This window comes from Nothobranchius furzeri, chromosome 1 (assembly GCF_043380555.1).
Source record: "Nothobranchius furzeri strain GRZ-AD chromosome 1, NfurGRZ-RIMD1, whole genome shotgun sequence".
Classification (NCBI taxonomy): Eukaryota; Metazoa; Chordata; class Actinopteri; order Cyprinodontiformes; family Nothobranchiidae; genus Nothobranchius; species Nothobranchius furzeri.
In genome coordinates, this window is record NC_091741.1 from 109,770,366 (window position 1) to 109,790,365 (window position 20,000).

The 20,000-nt window shown below is 43.0% G+C and overlaps 1 protein-coding gene across 4 annotated transcripts; it reads right to left on the minus strand.

Moving 5' to 3' along the window:
- Window positions 1-2,659: 2,659 nt before the first annotated feature.
- On the minus strand, window positions 2,660-13,814 carry LOC139070603 (uncharacterized). 4 transcript variants are annotated; one of them, XM_070553171.1, is made up of 7 exons: window positions 13,208-13,272; window positions 11,883-11,917; window positions 11,748-11,786; window positions 7,829-7,933; window positions 3,298-4,308; window positions 3,067-3,222; window positions 2,660-2,975 (listed from the first exon to the last, which is right to left on the minus strand). In XM_070553171.1, exons 4-7 carry the CDS (start codon window positions 7,835-7,837, stop codon window positions 2,859-2,861), a joined length of 1,293 nt encoding a protein of 430 aa, XP_070409272.1. In that variant the 5' UTR covers window positions 7,838-7,933; window positions 11,748-11,786; window positions 11,883-11,917; window positions 13,208-13,272; the 3' UTR covers window positions 2,660-2,858. The 4 variants fall into 4 exon arrangements, with proteins under 4 accessions (XP_070409272.1, XP_070409274.1, XP_070409270.1 ...); XM_070553173.1 differs by lacking the exons at window positions 7,829-7,933; window positions 13,208-13,272 and adding an exon at window positions 13,744-13,814; XM_070553169.1 differs by lacking the exon at window positions 7,829-7,933 and having other exon boundaries at window positions 13,208-13,531.
- Between the last annotated feature and the right edge of the window lie 6,186 nt (window positions 13,815-20,000).

Below are 20,000 nucleotides of genomic sequence, written 5' to 3' on the forward strand. Positions count from 1 at the left end.
AGAAGAAGGGGACTAGCACGGTACCGATACGCACAACGGGACGCAAAAAATCTGCATTTACTGTTGTGCTTGGCTGCCATGCTAATGGACAGAAACTGCCACCTATGGTGATTTTTAAGAGAAAGACTCTGCCTAAAGAGAAATTTCCAGCTGGAGTCATCGTCAAGGCTAACGAAAAGGGCTGGATGGATGAGGACAAAATGAAAGAGTGGCTGAATGAGGTGTATGTGAAGAGACCAGGCGGTTTTTTTCCACACGTCACCGTCCCTGTTGATCTATGACTCCATGCGCGCTCATCTCACGGACGATGTGAAAAAACGGGTAAAGCAAATTAACTCGGAGCTCGCTGTTATTCCAGGAGGCTTGACAAAGGAACTCCAACCGCTGGACATTGGCGTGAACAGGGCGTTCAAAGTAAGGCTACGAGCCTGGATTTGATGATTAATTACTGGTAATAGCGCTCAAATAAAGCACAACCAAACTCATATTTGCTCCCACTGCCTTTTTTAATAAAACACAATTCAAATCACACTATTTTCTTAGGCCTTTTAATAACAAACATATGATTTTGTTCATGTGGAAAGTTTATGTGGTTAAATCTACCAACTAAACACATTCTGAACTTCAACACAGCGCATAAGGGGATGTGAATCTTCCGTTTTGTTTTGCTGTGCCAGGTTGGAGGGAATTAAGGTTATTTAAGTGGTTCAGAGTTTTAAAAAAAAACAGTAGATATGTTTCACAAGGTGCTGCTAGTTATGTTAAATCTTACTTCTGATTTTACTATTTAAAACAATAATAATCAACTTCTTCATGTTTGCTCAGAGATGTACAGAGCTGTTGTCCTTCGGGAGTGCTGCAGGAGGACACACAGGGATATATGGGGGTTGGATGAGGAAAACGAAATAAAGCAAAACTGTTTTGTGATCAGTTTAATTTGACATGAACACGACAAACACGCTTCCTTGACAATCTTTGTGAGTAAAAAAAACGTGTAGAAATAAAAACGAACATGTGATATTAGAGAAATAGCGGGCAAGCGGTGTTGATGCATGATTGCGCATGCGCCGTGAGCAGTTCTGGTACTTTTTGGGTCTCAGCCGCTTGCTGCACCACTTCAACCGTGCAATCGTGAGCTCGCACGGACTTCTGGCGTGTTATTTTGCTCGTCCCTCGTGAGGATATCGCAAAGTTGAAGCGGCGCTGCGAGCAGCTGCGACCCAATAAGTATCAGAACCGCTCACGACGCATGCGCAATCATGCATCAACACTGCTCGCCCGCTATTTCCCTAATAACACACGCTGTTCGTTTTTATTTCTACACGTTTTTTATTCACAAAGATTGTCAAGAAAGCGTGTTTGTCTTGTTCATGTCAAATTAAACTGATCACAAATCACAGATTTACTTTCTTTATTTCGTTTTACTCATCCAACCCCCATAAATCCCTGTGTCCTCCTGCAGCACTCCCGGTGTACGACCGGCTTTAGTAGGAGGGAGACCCGCAATTATCGCTTTGTCACGCGTGTCTCATTGAAAATGAATGGAGGAGAGGCGAAGTTGCCTCCCGAGTGTCGAGCCCATTAGAAGAGCACGAGCCGTCAGCGCACGCAATGAGGAAGTGCACGTGCGCTCTAAACCAGGTCTGAACCAGGACTAGACCAGTAATGGGCTCGACACACAGGAGGCGACAAACGACCGCGATCAGCGAAATTTGTCGCTGTCGCTTTTATTACCTGTCACACGGGAGGCGATCCGCGGCAGCGGCAAAGCCGTCTACGCGTTCTGTTCCATGGCGAAATCGAAACTTCCGTTGTTTTGCTTGGCTGTGTCAGGTTGGAGGGAATTAAGGTTATTTAAGCGGTTCAGAGTTAATAAAGTGGTAGATATGATGTTTCACAAGGTGCTGCTAGAGTTATGTGAAATCTTACTTCTGATTTTAATATATAAACATAATAATAATCAACTTCTCCATCATGTTTGCTCGGAGGTGTACGGAGCATCCTGTCCGCTCATTGGTCAGTGAATGAAACCTCCGTTGATTGGTCCTCGTCCGAGCGACAGCGATGAAAAGTTGAAAATGTTTCAACTTTCTGGGATCGTGTCGCTGGATCGTCCGTGCACGACACGTGCACGAGTGCAAACTTTCACATGCACGTTTTTCGCTTGGTAGGAGAGAGACCCGCGATTATCGCTTTTTCGCACATGTCTCATTGAAAATGAATGGAGGAGAGGCGATGTCGCCTCCCGTGTGTCGAGCCCATAAAGTGAAGCATGCTTTTGGCTGTTATAATTTTCACAATGTCTGGTTTGCACTGATATGTTCCGAGTCCCGAACCCGCACAGATGTTTTACCGGTACGTTTTACCGTGCCCACGCCCGCACCCTATAACCTGGTGCGCCTTTTGTATGTGTTAAATACCAAAAAGACACGTAACTGAAGCTGCGCCTTATGGTCGTGAAACTACGGTATTTTCTTTTAAAAGAACCGCAGTCTGCGCACAAAGTAAAAAAAAAAAAACATCAACCTTTGTTGTTTTCTTCCGTGATATCCCACGCTATCCTCAATGCTGTCCCCCTGTTTACCTGCCTTCCTTCCCCCCGCCTGCTGTCTCCGCCCATGGCCCGATTCCTCAGACAGCAATCTGAACACAACTGGACCGAGACCGGCCGAGTGATGCTGGGCCAAAGTGAGCTGATCTGATCCTTGTGTGAAAGCGCTATGAGGCTGCCACGTCTGGTAATTTTTGGTATTTTAGTAAAACTTAATTTTCTACCAAATATTGTCCTTGTGGTGCCCAAAAGGACAATAGTTCTAAGCTAAACACTTTATACACACAATCATTCAGAACATTTTTATTTACCCGTTTAAAGATTTACTTACCGTGTATTCTTTGATGAAAGCATTTCCATCCTCTCCAAGGAAAGGGACGAGGGCTTTCAGGACACACTCTCTTTTTTTGTTGACGTCTTCGGTCTAGTTTTGAGAGATACAATGTAATAAGAAACAAAGCCAACATTGTGTTTTTCTTTGGTTACTCATCATTGGTCTCCTGAATTTAGTTCACCTGGTCAAAGATTTGTGTCAGCCCAGATATCTTCTCCCTGGTTGATCCTCCTCTTGAGCGAATGGCGGTCATCAATTTGGTGGAGTACTTGTCAAGTTGGGAAAAAAACTTCTGCTCTAGGGGAAGAGCTACAAGCCTCTGGAACTCTGCATTGATCTGCAAGAAAAACATAAAAGCTTTAATATATAAAGCCTCTGTCAACGATTAAATTAAATAACAATGTCTTCTTACCTCGCGTTGATCAAAAAGAGCCGGCCATCGACCCTTAAAATCCTGGATTCTTGGCTCACCGTCCACCACCTCTTGTCGCCTGTATGCAAAAGTGCGTGCCATTTTGTCTGCAATGACCCGGTCATTGTGTCTTATTTTCACTTCAGTCAGAAGTGAAAGTCTTTCCTGTTCAAGGGATTCGGAAGTGTCCCCAGTTGGCAAAGATGGATAAAAGTTAGCTTCTGCCCTTTTAGGCCTTTTTACGTTTCTGCCAGAAGATCCTTCTGTAACTTTGGACTTCATGGAGTTAACAGCTACCTCTGGGCACCCGTGCAGTCTGAGCTGGGTTCTAAGATTTCCCATTTTGTACTTGAGCCTCTGCTTCCATCCGTACCATCCATTTGAGGATCCAGGTTCCTTCAAACACGGATGTTTTTTGATTAAAGCTTCTGCCACTGCAACAAAGTGTTCATCACATGGATAAGCTTTGTACTTGAAGATTTCTTCAGATACTTTGTTCAGAATGTCAGATTTGGTTCTTGTGCTGAGATACACCAATTTGGAGGATGATTTGTATTCAGCATTTCCCCTTTCAAGCACAAGCTCGGTGTCATACGAAAATTGTGGAATAGGAAACACCGCCGGCCACTGCACGCTTCGAAATGACAGTTTTGGAGGAGAAGGGAGTATGTTTGTGTTGTTTGATGCCTGTAAAGAGCAATCAACAGCATCAAAAGTGGCACAAGCTGATGAAACATCATCAGTAAGTGTGATTATGAGTGGAACAACTTCCTGTTGAACCACCTTGATTGTTCCCAAATCCTGCAGTTCAGAGGTTGCGTTTAGATTGAAGAACTCATTTCCAAAATCTTGGTCCATGTATTGCAGGCGAATTTCTGTTGTGATTCCAAAGGTGTTCTTTACGACATTGACAAGTTCTAATAAAGACTGGGGTATACCATTTGGAAGAATCAATTTTTCCACATTGTTTTCGCCCAAGATGACTTTAAGTCTTGCTGCACCCATGGTAATCTGAAAAACAAACAATTGGCATGAGTCTCTACTTCATGTTCTTAAGGACAAAAAAAAAAGTACATGTAAAGCTTAGGGTTAAATACCCCGTTCTGAAATTAGCATCAAAATATCTAAAAACAAATTGGCCGTAAAATGTGATCTGATATTCTAAGCAACAACAATAATCAGTCTGCCTTAAAATACCACACATAGAATTATGTGTTTTCAAACTAAAATAATGCATTAAGTAAACATTCAGAGTGCACGTGGAAAAAGTATGTGAACAATAAATAGTTGAAGCTCCTTTGACAGCAATAACTGTTCAATAATGCTCAATGAGGAGAAGAATCCAAGCATCAGCTAAAGACTGAAAGAAATCAATGGGATGTGCCAACAACCCTTTTAGCACATATTCTTTGGACAAATGGAACCAGAATTGAGTTGTTGAAAGAACTACCCAACACTGCGTGGAGAAAAAGAGGCTCAGTACAGCAACATCCGAAACTCATCCCTACTGAGAAGTATGGTGGTGGGGCATCGTGGTTGAGGCTGCTTTGCTGCGTCAGGGCCTGGGGGGGATTGCTCTCATGGAAGAAAAGATGAATTCCTAAGGTCTGATCTGAACTACAGGAAACATTTGGTTGAACTTCTTACTGCCAAAAGAGGTTCAATCCGCTATTAAATCCAAGGGTTTACAAGCTTTTTCCACCTCCACTGTTAATGTTTACATGGTGTGTTCAATAAAAAAATAAAAACAAAATTATTTTCGTGGTTTTAGTTTCAGCAGACTGTCTATTGTTGGGACTTTGATGAAGATCAGATCACATTTTAGGACCACAACGGGCAGAAATCCATGAAACTCCACAGGGTTCACAAACCTTTTCCTGCAACTGTATATAAAGATTCTTTAACTAGTTAATATGACACAAATATTCCAATTACAAGCATTGCATACACATCATTCTCCTCACCCTTTAAACATGAATGTATCTTTTTAAAGTGACAAGGCGCATTCCTCCAATTCTGTAGTCAACAAGGGGGTATCTGTCAAGCAGTTCTTTAGGCTCCAGAACTTCTACTTCCTTGTTTGGAGAACATTTTAGATCATATGATCTAAAATGTTCAATGTACCACACACTGAGCTTTTTGACAACAAACAGAGGGTTGTTGTGAAGAATGACCATGTGGATAATCTCACAAAACTCTGGTAGTCCTCCCAGCGAGCCATGGACCAGGATCATTCCACATTTGTAAAGAAGTCCATTGTGTGTCACACTTTCAGCAAAGGCAACGGTCTCTACATTTACAGACTTTTGTTTAAGAGCGCTTACAATGTCCTTGTTCAGAATGTCCGTTTGAACGTTGGTGACAGTGGAAACTTCCAATGAAGGTTTCAAAACCTTGCAGGACTGTAGGTGGTGAGCCATCTGTAGCTGGTGTTTTTCTGCAAGCGTGAGCAACACATTTTTGAAGCATCTGACGTTCCTTGCAACTCTCTTAAAAAAGCTGTGCTTTGACTCAAAGCGCATTGTCCAGAGGGCAACAAGTGGTCCATACTGACGTATCAAGTGCGGATAGTGCTCAAGGAAGTGATGCTTGGGCTTAAGTTCACAGTCAGTAAAGACCTCTTGGAATTTGACCCTGTGCTCTGAAATCTTAAAATCAAGATATGCAACGGACTCTTCTGTCTGAACTGGACAAACTATTATTTCAACAATGTCCTTTAAGTCCAAAAGAACTTGCCAAGCTGGCTCCTCACAAGGAACACTTTGCCCTAACAACAAGGGAAGAAATCGAAGCAAACTCCAGTTCTCATGGGCATTGCCGCCCACAGTCTTTTTTGATGCAAAACTCTGAGCAACAGGGTGAGGTCTGTTAGTTTTGTCACTCCATTTGAAGTTGAATGATGATATTGCTTCATTCAAAGCAACTAGTGTGACATATTTTTTTTTAATGAAAACTCCAAGGCAAAGGGCAATTTCAAAAGGAACTATGCCCTCAAAAACATCATGGGCAAGGTCCGGTGGAAATCCTTTGGTTAGATCAAAATACAACAGTTCTGACAAGACACAATTTGACTTGACACCATAACAACTGGATATTTCAGTTCCTTCAAGACTTTTTAGGTGATCTGAATGAATATTTTTGTCTCTTAATGTAAATGTTCCTCTGTTAACCTCAGTTGTTTGATATTGAGAGGATTTTGCAGTGCAAAAGCGACAAATGTAGTCTCCAGTAAAATTCTCTACAAACCCAGCAATACCATGTGCAGCGAGGTTGTCAGCCACTACACATTGAAGGGTTCCTTTGAGGGTTTTACCTAACTTTGGAACATACAAACCACTCTGTTCCAAAAACAGAAGATCTCTTATTAGAGGCTCTAAGACTTTTGCATAACTGTAAGACTTTAGATCATTGCTCTTAATTAAAGCTGCCAAGTAAATAGACGACAATGCAGAGTTACAACCGGGGAGCAAATTACCGAGAGTCCAATACAATCCACAAATTTTGTGCTTTCTTTTAGATGTCCCAAGGGGATTGCATATCTCAAAATCATCAATGTATAATATTAATGAAATGCTTTCCTCGTTTGAGAGAACTTTTTCTTTGAATATGGCACCATCAAAAAATGACTTGTAAATGCCTTCTCCTGAGTCTTTATGTAATGTTTGTATATGCTCTGTTTGACTCAGTATTGCTTCACAGTCCAAGATTTCCTGTAGAGTCTTTAAAATTGAAATATACTGAAATGACTTTCCATTTTTTTTATCAAGAAAATATTCTAACGGTTCAACTACACCAAAATGTCTTCTATAATAAGCCTTTCGCCTCCAAACACTGGAGAGGGGCCCTTTTTTCCTTATTGCCTTTTTAACAGGGTTTTTGTCACAAACTGCACTTGCTAAATTTTCCACAAGTAAATGGTCAAAAGGACAGTTATTCTGTTGAAGTATTTGCACAACTGTATTCTTAGTAACTGGTACACAGAGCGAACCGATCAAATAACTCAACTCTTGTAAGAGCTCATCGACTGCTGCATTAGACACAAGAAAAACACTTTCTAACTTAAGAAGAACGGAAGCAAGTTTGATCTCAAAATCCTTCTCTAACTGCTCAGCATCATCATCTAAAGTTTCATTACAGCCAATACTGCTTTCCCCATCTGAGAAAACAGCAACACTGGCAGATAATTCTTCAGGGTTTTTTGTAAGTAAAACTATTTCTGGTTTAAACTCATCAACTTTACCAGAATGTTTTCTGTATTTATGACTTTTGTAGTTTTCATAGACATTTGTTTTGTAGAAACAGTTCTGGTACACACAAGTGACACACACTTTGTTTTTAAGATGAGCAAAAATATGATGAAAGAAATCCCTTTCTGTAGAATGCAGACTACAAGAACAAACGGGACATATATATGCTGATGCCTTTGTTTGTGGTTTAAAAGAGGAATGACATCTTGCTAGATGGCTCCGTAAAGCATTCCAAGTTTTGAATCGGCAGGCACAACTTAAATAGGTGCATGGATAAGAATGACCTCTTCCATATTGTCCGTGGCTTAGTTTGTAGTGCCCAAGCAGTTGAGATCTTCTTGTGAAGACACTATGACAGTCTTTGCAACTCCATGCCATTCAATTTGACACTAGAAAAAGAAGACAGATGGACCACTTGTTACAAATGAGTTTGTCCACACTTTTCTCCTCCTTCAGGAAGACCACTGTTTAAACACCAGTCAATGAGAGCTTCAGAGGTTAATAGTTTTGTTGCAGATTAAAAAGTTGTTGCATCAGTTTAAATGTAATTTACCATATTTTCACGACCATAAGGCGCACCTAAAAGTCTAAAATTTTCTCCAAAATGTACGCTGCGCCCTGTGGTGCGGTGTGCCTATTGTGTTGTTGTGAGAAGCGAACGTAGTAGAAAACAAGAGGCGTGGCGTGAACGTGCGGACGTGAGCGAAGACAGACCTGTGGATCTGCTACATCATCATCAACATCCTCGCTATTTGCGTCAGACTCCGGCTGTGAGTCTCCGTCCACTTCCTCTTCTTCCAGTTAAAAAAACAGCCGTACTATCTGAACTGCCTGGTGGACATTTATCCTTCTCATCATCCTTTATTAAAGCCTAATAAAAGCCTGCTAAACTGCAGAGACAACATATCTGTCCGGATCGCTCCAAAATATGAGGTTTACCGTCAATATCTGTCTAATTGTTGTTACTCCGCTCGCGCCACTGCTTTCCCCGCAAAGCGGCTCCTTTTTGCGCACATCTCGTTACTCATGCAGCCTTCCTCTCTCTCTCAGCTACATAATGATCCTTTTAATAAACTGAATATGTGAGACTTCCACCAACAGCAAAAGGATCTCATGTTTTTGTGGGGGATTTTTTACGTTCACAAGCACATTCCCTCTCACGGATTACTAAACTGCTGTTTAGACAAGTTATCAGATTGTCTAAAAATAGATAATTTTTTAGTTTAGTATAACTCCGCTTTTACGTTGCCTATTAACAAAATGTAAAAACAGGGGTGTAGTTTATAATCTCCTTTTTAAAGCTGAATTGAAACCAAAAGTCAGGGAGGCGGAGTCTTGCTGCTACAGCGTCCCAAATCAGACCTGTTCAAAAGACGCGGATATGCGTCCATGTACCCCAGAGGGTTAATAAAACAATTCAAATCACACTATTTTCTTAGACCGGTTAATAACACAGATATGATTTTGTTCATGTGGAAAGTTTATGGTTAAATCCACCAACTACCGGTAAACACATTCTGAACTTCAACACAGCGCATCAGCGCTTGAAGCGGCGCTGCGAGCAGCTGCGACCCAAAAAGTACCAGAACCGCTCACGGCGCATGCGCAATCATGCATCAACACCGCTCGCTCGCTATTTCCCTAATAACACACACTGTTCGTTTATATTTCTACACGTTTTTGTTACAAAGATTGTCAAGAAAGTGTGTTTGTCGTGTTCATGCCAAATTAAACTGATCACAAAACACAGATTTACGTTCTTTATTTCGTTTTCCTCATCCAACGGCATAATTCAATGTAAAATCAATGGAGCAGCGCGACCGTGAGAGACAGGGCATCACACGTCAACTAAGAAGCAGCTGTGCGTCCAGAAAGCACGCAATCACCTCACTTGAGCGGCAGATGCGAGCTGACGAGGCGTGTGTTTTGCGATTGCTGCAGCTGCTGCGTGACGCCTGGGAAAAGGAAAAGCTGACTGCTCAACTTGGAATGGACCTCGCTGAGAGGAATAGAAGATGGAGACTGGATACCCTGGTGAGTTTATATTACTGTTGGAACCCTTCACGAGGTACTGTCACCATGGAAACACATATACAGTCTATGTGGATCAGTAGATCCTTGCATGTCCGCCTAGACGCCTGACCAAATCGATTAAAATACTTACATTTAGCCCCGCATTCAACTCTTCCTGCACGCACGGCAAGGTGCGATTGCAGGTGCATCCAAATAGATGTTTACAGCGATTTTAACGCCAGAATCGCGTGCAGTCTGTAATGGTACGTGACCACCGCACGCGATTCTGGCGTTAAAATTGCTGTACACTCCTCTGTTCGGACGCAGGTGAAGTCGCACCTTGCCGGGCGTGCAGGACGAGTTGAACGCACAGCTAATGTCAATATTTTGACCAATTTGGACGGGCGTCTAGGCGGACATGCAAGGATCTACTGATATCGCATATACTGTATATGTGTTTCCATGGCGACAGTACCTCCTGAACATTCCGACAGCAAAATAAACTCACCAGATGTCGAGTCTCCTCTCTTCTATTCCTCTCAGTGAGGCCCATTCCAAGTTGAGCAATCAGATTTTCCTTTTGCCAGATGCACACGCAGCAGCTGGAGCAGTCACAAATGACACGCCTCGTCAGCTCGCACCTGCCGCTGAGGTGAGGTAATCTCGCGCTTTCTGGACGCACAGCTGCTTCCGAGTTGACGTGTGACGCCATGTCACTCATGGTCGCGCTGCTCCATTGATTTTACATTGAATTATTTCGCAAAACAACCAGAATCGTGTGCGGTGGGCACATACCGTAAGCACTGTAACACAGAAATGAGGTGTTTGTTTACCTTTTGCTGACATGTTTCGGCTGGAACTACCCCCTTCGTCAGAGCCATCAGCTGTTCGCGGCGTCACTTCCGTTTATGTGCGGGCAGCAAAGGACGATGTCGCCCTCTGCTGCCCGCAGACAGCACACAGATCATTAACACAGAACAACAAAAATACAGAAGATGGATTAAGAAAGCGATAGAGATAAGGAGACGTGGACACAACACCATGAACAGGGACGACGGGGTATACATGTTGGACCACGCATGGGACTGTGTCATCAGTGGGGAGGACGCGGGCAGCAGAGGGCGACATCGTCCTTTGTTGCCCGCACATAAACGGAAAAAACGCCAGCGAACAGCTGATGGCTCTGACGAAGGGGGTAGTTCCAGCCGAAACATGTCAGCAAAAGGTAAACACCTAATTTCTCTGTGTTACAAAAGAAAAATGAAGACAATCATGAACACACACACAGAATGAATATACAGAAGATTTTTAAAGAAAGTATTCTGTTCATGAGGGCAAGCATGTTATTGATAATAAAAAAGTACTTTAAAATAAGAAATTCCCTTGGGTCATCTGAAGAAAGCAAAGTTGGGGATTGTATTTGGAATGTTTTCTTGCATCGGTTAAAATGTAATTTACTTCCTTTAAAATCAAATATAATTCAGTTTAACACACTTAAAAAAATTATTTAAAAAAAAATCAACCCAATGCATAAAGAAAGTATTCTGTTCATGGGGCCAAGCATGTTATTGATAATAAAAAAGTACTTTAAAATAAGAAATTCCCTTGGGTCCTCGAAAGAAAGCAAAGTTGGGGGTTGTATTTGGACTGTTTTATTGCACAGCTGAAATTGCACTGTAATTATTTGGCAGATTTAATTTCTTAACATTACTACAATTTTTACCCTTAATGTTATACAAACACAATTGTAAATTTAAGCTGTCCTTGAACTATTTTAAGAAACAAAAACTATTTTGAGGCACAACTAGGGTCTCTTGTGGTATTGTTACCAAGTAATATAAAATGAACTATTATCTTTACATCAGATTTGACTGTAATAAACCTAAACAATGATGGGGGAGGTAGTGTCATGTCTACTGTTTTAATTGTATTCTTTATTAGCAGATAATATTGGAACCTCAAGATTTTTTTTAGCATTCCTATGATATAATACTCGTTTACAAAGAGGCTGGCCCAGAAGATACTTAAATTTAAAAACTTACTTGAAAAGCTATGTCTTTTCAGTGGAACACAGGAACACTAATGGGCTGACTTACAGCAATAATGTAGTATTTAATGCAAACGTGATAGGGCCTTTAATAAATAAAATAATAAAAATTAATAATTTAATTAAATGTATACAAAACTCACATTTGCAATTCCAGATGTTGGGTGGTTTTCTACCAGGGACTGAGGAAAAATGAGCAAGAGAAGAAGAAAATTAATTAATATATAAGCGGTTAAACTTTCCATCTATCAAAGTGCCAGTGTTCATTGATAACTTACATTACATTGAACAAGGCAAAAAGGAATCAGGAGAGCTGAAGGGGAAAAGAAAAAATTACAAATGTGTTCATACAACCCCACTTTAAATATTGAATCTGATATTACAGATATGGTGAAACAAAAGACTGGGGGGAAAAAACAAGTTTTTTTACTGACATTACATTTGTAAACATTTTCATTACATTTTATTATTCTAGTGATTAACACCAAATCCTTAAGACTGCCCTTTTTGCACACTAAATGCTGTAGTGTCTAAAGCCGGGCATACACTGTGCGACTTTTTCACTTTTTTGAGCCGATTTTCCAGTCGTGCGAGAATCCACAAGATCGGGGAGAGTTTTGCGCTGAGCATCTTGTAGTGTACAGGGGGTTATGAGAGGCGATTAACACCACGTGACCAACTACCGATTAGCAATCGTAAACTCGCACAAACTTCTGGTGTGTTTGAAATGTTGATCGTCCCTCGTGATGGTATCGCACTGTTGAAGCGATGCTGCGAGCAGCTGCGACCCAAAAAGTATCAGAACCGCTCACGGCGCATGCGCAATCCTGCATCTGCTCGCTATTTCCCTAATAACACACGTTGTTCGTTTTTATTTCTACATGTTTTTTTACTCACAAAGATTGTCAAGAAAGCGTGTTTGTCGTGTTCATGTCAAATTAACCTGATCACAAAACACAGATTTACTTTATTTCGTTTTCCCCACCAGCCCCCATAAATCCGTGTCCCTGCAGCACTCCTGAAGGACAACAGGCAAGACAAAAAAGTCTGACGTGGAGTAAAAACTGCTATTTTTAGCATATTTTTAGGGCCGACGTGTTGCTATCATACGTACAGAGTGAGCAGTCAGGTCACAACAGAGAACTGGGTCGTGCAGTGTGAGCGCATGACTTGTGAGAACTGCCCTGCGAGGAAGTCGTACAGTTAAGAGCTGAAGCTGAGTGAAAAAGTCGCATAGTGTCCGCCCGGCTTTAAACGAGTCAAGCTCTACAGTTTTGATAGGGGAAGACAGAAAATCAGACACGAATTCCGGAGATTTTCAAAATACTGGTTAACAAGGAAATAACCGTAACAAAAGTTAAACGGGTTCTAAATTTGACTACACTTGACACTGGGATTGAAGTTAGTTTGTCTGTGGATCTAATTTGCTACTTTTTGATCCTGGACGACGAGAATTTAATCCTTAAAGTAGAGAATTCAGCCAGTTTATCCAACACCACTAGTAATATTTAGGCTAACAGGAGGACATGAAAACTAAGGAGGCATCGACAGAAATACCTTCTGGGTTGATGGTGAGTTTAATACTTTTCATACGTTTTCTTACCTTTTAAACTATCCTCCGATGGAGACGTATTTCTGTCATTTTCATGATCGCGGTACAGAACGCAGCTCAACGATGGGAAGGAAGGGACCATGCAGTCGCGAATGCGAAGCAGGCACGTGCCGAATGCGAAGCAGGCACGTGCCGGCAGGGAGAGAGAGAGAGAGAGAAGAATCTACGGGGCTTCCTCAACTGACTTTCACGGGCAAATAATGAGTGTTACATTTTTACACTCTATGGCGTTGTTGCTAACAACTGCTGGGGCAGAGAAGACGCCTCTTATTACGCATCACGGGAGTTCTGTGATAAGAACCTTTTAAATCGACAAAAACGTAGAAAAATTACCGTTTAATAAAAAAAATCCTTTGTCTAAAAATCTAAATCTCACCAACAATATTCTTGGCACTCACTGTGGTTTTACAAAACCTAAGTTGATACCACTAGCATTTAAAACATATTGAAAAGTAAAGCACATTCATTAATACAGTTATAAAGTCATAATATTACTACATAAAACCATATTTTACCGAAGAACTTACCGTTGTTTCAGCTCCGGTTCCGAGAATGGTGCTGGTAGATGGTCAATCTAGAACTTCAGAGGCGGGAATAAATCTGACGTGATGACGTCATACGCACTAGTTAGTTCTATTTAAATTCAGCACTTTGGTTCAATAAGGAAACATCACTTTGCCCTTAGTTGGGCAGTTTCAAGTTGTTTGCCACCACATTTTTGAGTTGTGATCCTTAACTCAAAAAATGTACATTTAATTTTCGTAAAATATTACATTACATTGACTATTGTTAAATATACTTTTTTCAGTGTATGATGATGATAATAATAAAATCAACAAAACCCGGGAGGTGCAGTCCGTACCTGCTGTGGCGGGACCAACACCGGGTTCGTCGGTGGAGGTTCCGAGTTGTTCTCCCCGGTCTGCCCCTCTCTGCCTCCGGACCCCGCTCCGGGGAAGATCCGCTTCTCTCCGGTACCACCCGGATCCAGCATGTCTCCACTTTCCGGGCCCACTAGCGTCTGGACCCCTTCTATCCCGTTCGGCACCTGAAGAACCGCTCGGTCCCGACTCACTGACTGTTGAACCGTGTCAGTCACGGGCCCTGCCGCGGTTCTGTCCCGGTTTGTAACGGTCTGGAGTCCGTCCGGTCCCGGTACCGCGCCTCTGTCCCGGTTCATCACTCCCTCTGTCCCATGCGGGCTGGAAAGGTTCAGAACTGAACAAAGAGATAAAATGTCAGAACCGGATCAGAAGAACTCGGGCCTGCTGCTCTTCATGCCAATAGGAGGGACTTCGCGCCCGAGCGGCTCACGCGCGCATCAACATCCGGTCCGTGGCGGTGCCAGCTGGACAGGTCAGGCCTCGGGTGTTCTGGGTCAGAACAGGGTCTTCAGGTCCTTTCTGTCCTCTGGTCTCCAGCTAGTCCTGCTGCGTCCGGACCTTTGATCTGGACCAAACCGGTATCCCGATACAGCTTCACGCCCCGACCTGCCCAGGTGACCTGGTAGGTCCTGGGTCACGTTTGGTCCTTGCAAGTTCAAGCGGATTCTGGTAGGTCCTGGAGGGTTCTGATGGGTCGTGACCGGTTCTGGTGGAGCGCTCCGAGAGCCAGCGGGGAGCTGCAGCACGGACCGATCCTCCTGTCCCGGTAGTGAGAGACCTAAAGCGGCTGTCTGCCGCTCCTCCGCGGTTTTGAAGCCCCCCTCCCTCCAACCCCCCAACCCCCCCTGGACCTTTATCACTTGCACATTTCTCTGCGCTACACTGTGTGTGTGTGTGTGTGTGTGTGTGTGTGTGTGTGTGTGTGTGTGTGTGTGTGTGTGTGTGTGTGTGTGTGTGTGTGTGTGTGTGCTCCTCCTCCTTATTTATACATTCCTTTAACTCTGCGGTTTGTAATTGGCTACAAATTAATCCCGCTCGCGCTAATAGGCCATTATCTCTCCGTGCGCGTGTGGCGGCGCGCGTCATCTTAGAACAAGGGGCAGAGCGCGGAAAGCGCGCGCTGCCTCCTGATGATGATGATGATGATGATGGCGGTGAAGATGAAGATGATGATGATGGTAAATTCCACAGGAACTTTTCATAACGCTAGACTCGGTTCTGTACCGGCCCGGTGTTTCAGAGCTGCTGAGGGTCTGATGCAGATTCCGGGACCGGGCCTGCTCTCAGAACTCAATTAGGACCAGAATAAAGACGGTACCGTCTCGCTGCAGTGAAATATTGATTCCTAATCCCGGCGGTCATTACGGTGCCAGAAAATAATAGAGCACAGAATTGGATTTTGATTTAACACGCAGCGTGTTTATTCTAATACAGGGACTTAATATTCCGTTGATTCTCATTTACAGCCACGGGTCCGTGTGTGTGTGTGTGTGTGGGGGGGGGGGGGCGCCCTGTCCTCCTCCCCTCTAAGGTCAGCTCCATGTAATTGGTTTGTTCAATGATCCTGAAGAAGAAAAAATAAAAGTTAAACAAATAATAGCTGGAACAATGAGACACGATTAACCAATCAGAGAGCTTCTTCCTGCCTCCACAGATTAACTACATCCCAGTTTCTTAAATATTAAAAATAACACACGTTTATTTCACACCCAGAACCAGCTGACCCTGAAATATCTTAGTCAGAGGAACATCCACAATGAAAATAAAAGTCCAGTTCCACATGCGGGTCAGCACTGACCTGGTCAGAGGTTCTGTTGTTCTGCTGGATCTCAGACAGACCACAGGTTTTCTGGGAAAAACTAAAAGAATGCTGGACTTGATACCAGAACATGCAAGGATGGTGCTAATATTATCCGATCATTTTCTTGGAATCTGCTAGAGTTGTTTAATGGATTCTGGATTTTGTGCTAGTTGTGGCCATGCAGGAGGCTTCTGATGCTCCGTGTAACACATGTTTACATTTCTTTCAGCATGAATCTTCTTCTTCATCTTCTTGCATGGATCTCCCCTGGGGTGTGCCTCAGGGGTCTGTCCTTGGCCCTTTGCCTTTCTCCCTCTACTTGCTGCCTCTTTCACACCGAATGCAGAACAGATGCAGTCCGGTTATCGTACAGCTTCCGCAAAAAACAAAATTCACTGAGTCAAATCAGAGCATTCCCACCAGCAGCAATGTAGTGCAAATGTGGAGCTCCGGAGAGTTTCCACATAGAGTCGATTTTTTAGATTGTCAGGAAGTAAAGAAATTACACGAGCCAGACAAGAACTGATTTTGTTATATTTCAAAATTAAATAAGTGTTGCATCGGTCTGATATACTTTTTTTTAGCAACTTTGTGTTTTTCCTGGCGATAGGGCGCAGTAGATACCTAAATCGTTTGCAAGCAAGCAGTATTTATGTGTTGGAGTAAGACCTTACCAACGGATGCCCATTAGGGTAAAAAACGAGGGCTAACTTTAGCAATATAACAAGCACATCAGACTCCCTTTCTTCGCTGGCAACAAGTGGAGGTAAATGTGTAAAACAACAATGTTTAAGAATGACAAATGTTTTGTAACCATGTGTTACAAATCAGTAAATGCATTTTGTCCTCATGGGTTCCCGTAGAAGGCAACATGGCATCTAATATGGCGTCATCAAGAGGCTTAGACCTGCTCCCGTGTATTTTAGACCTGATTTTTATGGCTGTATGTTAAGAAGCTGCCAATATTTTTCAACAACTGGGCATCATGTCGTTCATTTTCAACAACATTTTTGATGGATTTTCCCAGAAATTAATGGTAAAAACTACACGCTGTCTCTTTAACGACAGGGAAATCAGTTCACTGTGATGACAGTTCACGTTACATGTATATTTTTAAATGCATTACGTCAAATAATTATTTGGTGCTAATTGTGGGAGCAGATATCCAGAGAGGATCAGCACAGGAACCACATCCATCCATCCATTTTCAGCCGCTTATCCGGAGTCGGAGACAGGAACCACAGTCAGTGTGAATGGCGGTCTATGTGAAAGCAGTACGGACACCGGACTGCACCCGTTCCATTCTCGGTGTGAATCAGGCTTAAGAATTTCATCTTATGCAGATGACTGCAGATCTCTGTTGAGGAGTACCGTAGGCTGGATTAAGCCACATCTAGACAGTCTGGAGGATGTCGAGCCTGGAGGGCAGTCCGTTTCTTAAATTTCAATCAGGATAAAACGGAAGTTATCAGTGACAGATCAACCACAGGACACAAGGCAGATTAGAAAAGCATGCTTCTCTCCAACTCGAGGGTCGGGTAAGATGAGGTGGTACGTTCTTGTTTCAGTCGTCTCAATCACCTGGGTGAGGTCATATGCCTAGTGTCTAAGGAATACTTACACAGTTGTTCACGTTTGTCACCAACCACTTACCGCTGTTCCCTTCATTCGATTATGCCGTGTAGATAACTGGCTAATCTCACCTGCTTTTATTTTATAGCTTCTGCTGGTCTTTACTTGGCCTTTACTGCTTGTGTTTTTACACGAGGTGGTCGTGAAGCACTTAAATAAAGACTATGACGAGAAACAGCACAGTAGTCATAGGCTCCTCCCACTTTAAGTAGGTAAAAACTCAAATAATTTAGTTCACACACACACTCACAGGGTCATACACACTCACAGGGTCATCCAGGTTCTAACAGCACCAGAGTCTTGCCGTCAGCACAGTATTATATGTATGTGTGTGTGTGTGTGTGAGAGAGTGTGTGTCTTGTGTCTACAATTATTGTAATGAAGGTTAACGAGCTCTGCTCTGCCTCCTCTTTATTAAATTAATCGGAGACAGTAATGAATCATAATTACAATAATTAGCAGCTGATCAGAGCGGGTTTGTTCACACACACACACACACACACACACACACACACACACACACACACACACACACACACACACACACACACACACACACGCACGCACGCACGCACACACACACACACACACACACACACACCTCCCATCTCTGCACTCTGAGCAGACTGCTGAATACGTATCCTGTGCCCGACTCGGGTGAGTCTACGACCCAGACCTGACCCGGGTCGGAACAACGCCTGACTTAAACCTGATACACGACTAGAACTCATTAAAATCACTTTCAGTTTGTTTCTATGGAGACAAACATTAAATTCATGTCAATTCAGTTATTTGTCCAGATAAAAAGTCTCCACATCAACCCTTTACGGTACCGACCCCGGACGTTCATCAGAGTGCGCTGTCCCGTAAACGCAGGGTTGCTGGTTTGATTCCCTGCTCCTGTAGGGGTCCTGGTGCAGCTCTGACGGCAGCTCCTCCTCCGTCTCAGAGCTGGAATAAAAACACATGAATAACCAGAATGAAGCACCATGCAGGCCCAGCCCGTTTACTATCTTTAGGGAACAGTGGCTGAGGAATGGAGGCGCTGGTTTACGGGGATTTGAGGTCTGTCACGGCGTGACAAGAGGCAGAACTGAATATTAAAAACCTGACACCGCGCCGTCGTCTGCTCACACTCCATCCCTTCCTTCTCTCGTCCATCTTCCCCTCCTCTGGGGTTTCTATTTTGTGTCGTTTCAAGGTTCTGTATTTTAGATTAGCCCTCCTCTTCTTCCTCATTACAGGAGTAATGACCCTCCAGCCTCCACTAACACACCGAGCCGTCCCAGCATGCTCGCACACTCAGATAGCATCTGACCCAAAGAATTAATTAAATATGATAGCTGATTAAAAATAGCATAACTAATAGTGTAATATCTCAAGCTGTCGTCTTTAATAGTCAACATTGTGTGTGTGTGTCTTATCTGCTGCAGACAGACGCTCTCTCTATTGATTCCTGTTCATTTCGGTTGTCAGCCGGGCCACTCATCTCATCGGGAATCATTAAAGTCTCTGTCTCTCTGCCTGTCTCACTCACTCACCTGATTTCCTTATAAATATGCATTTATCGCTCATTCATTTCTGATGCCGAGCCGTTTGTGTGGACTGGAGCACTAACGCGCCATCAGAGTCACTGGGATCCCCTACATCATTTCCTCTCTTCTTCAAACGCACATCACAAATTCGCTGCACTCTTTTCATAGTTTTAAATCATTTTCTTCAGCCAGTATGTGCTAAAATGACCCTTTACAGGGTTAATGAGTAGTCACTGAGAGCCCCGCTGCCCCCGTGGCCAGAATATTGCACTTGCAACTTCAGAGTATCCGGACGGCTCCCTGTAAAGTCAGTAAAGTGGAGCTGACATGCCTGCTGCTGCAGTCTGCTTCCAGCACGTTTCCTGCATGTTTTTGATCACAAACACAGCTGATTTGTTTCATTTAGTGATGAACCGCTCCTGTAGACACTAACGAAGGCTGAGGAGAGTTCAGCTGTTAGATCACGGTGTTAAAAAGACAAACGCACAGCGAGGACATGAGTTTCACTATTGGTTTACGACAGTGAGTAAGTAACGGGCTGTAGGGGGCGCTAAAAGCAAGCTAAAACTACTAAGTGTGCCTTTAAAAACATTGCGAAGAATAATTTCATTTTCTGGGACTCATCTCTGTGGCAGCACTTACCTACAAGGGCGTCAGTTAGTTTTTAATTCTGGTGTGGACGGATATTTTTACTTACTTATGTATAAGTGTTTGTTTGATTGACGTTTAACTATAATACACACTGCGGTGTGCTGACATGTGACTTTGTGACGTCCTGACACACAGAACACCAAATGTCAAATACCCAATCAGATGTCTGCATTTCTACCGGTTCTTTATCATTTTAAAAAGCAAATCTGTCATTTCCAAACCCTTCTGCCTCTCTGGAGAACAAACATCTTTCCATCTTATTATTTTAGAAGAATCATCTA

Excerpts from the sequence above, each read along its gene's own strand:
- LOC139070603 (XM_070553169.1), bottom strand. The coding sequence starts at position 13,298 with ATGGTCCCTTCCTTCCCATCGTTGAGCTGCGTTCTGTACCGCGATCAT. Across the intron at positions 3,223-3,297 it reads CTCTTTTTGATCAACGCGAG|ATCAATGCAGAGTTCCAGAG; the intron begins GTAAGAAGACAT and ends TTTTTCTTGCAG. Across the intron at positions 2,976-3,066 it reads TGACACAAATCTTTGACCAG|ACCGAAGACGTCAACAAAAA; the intron begins GTGAACTAAATT and ends TCTCAAAACTAG.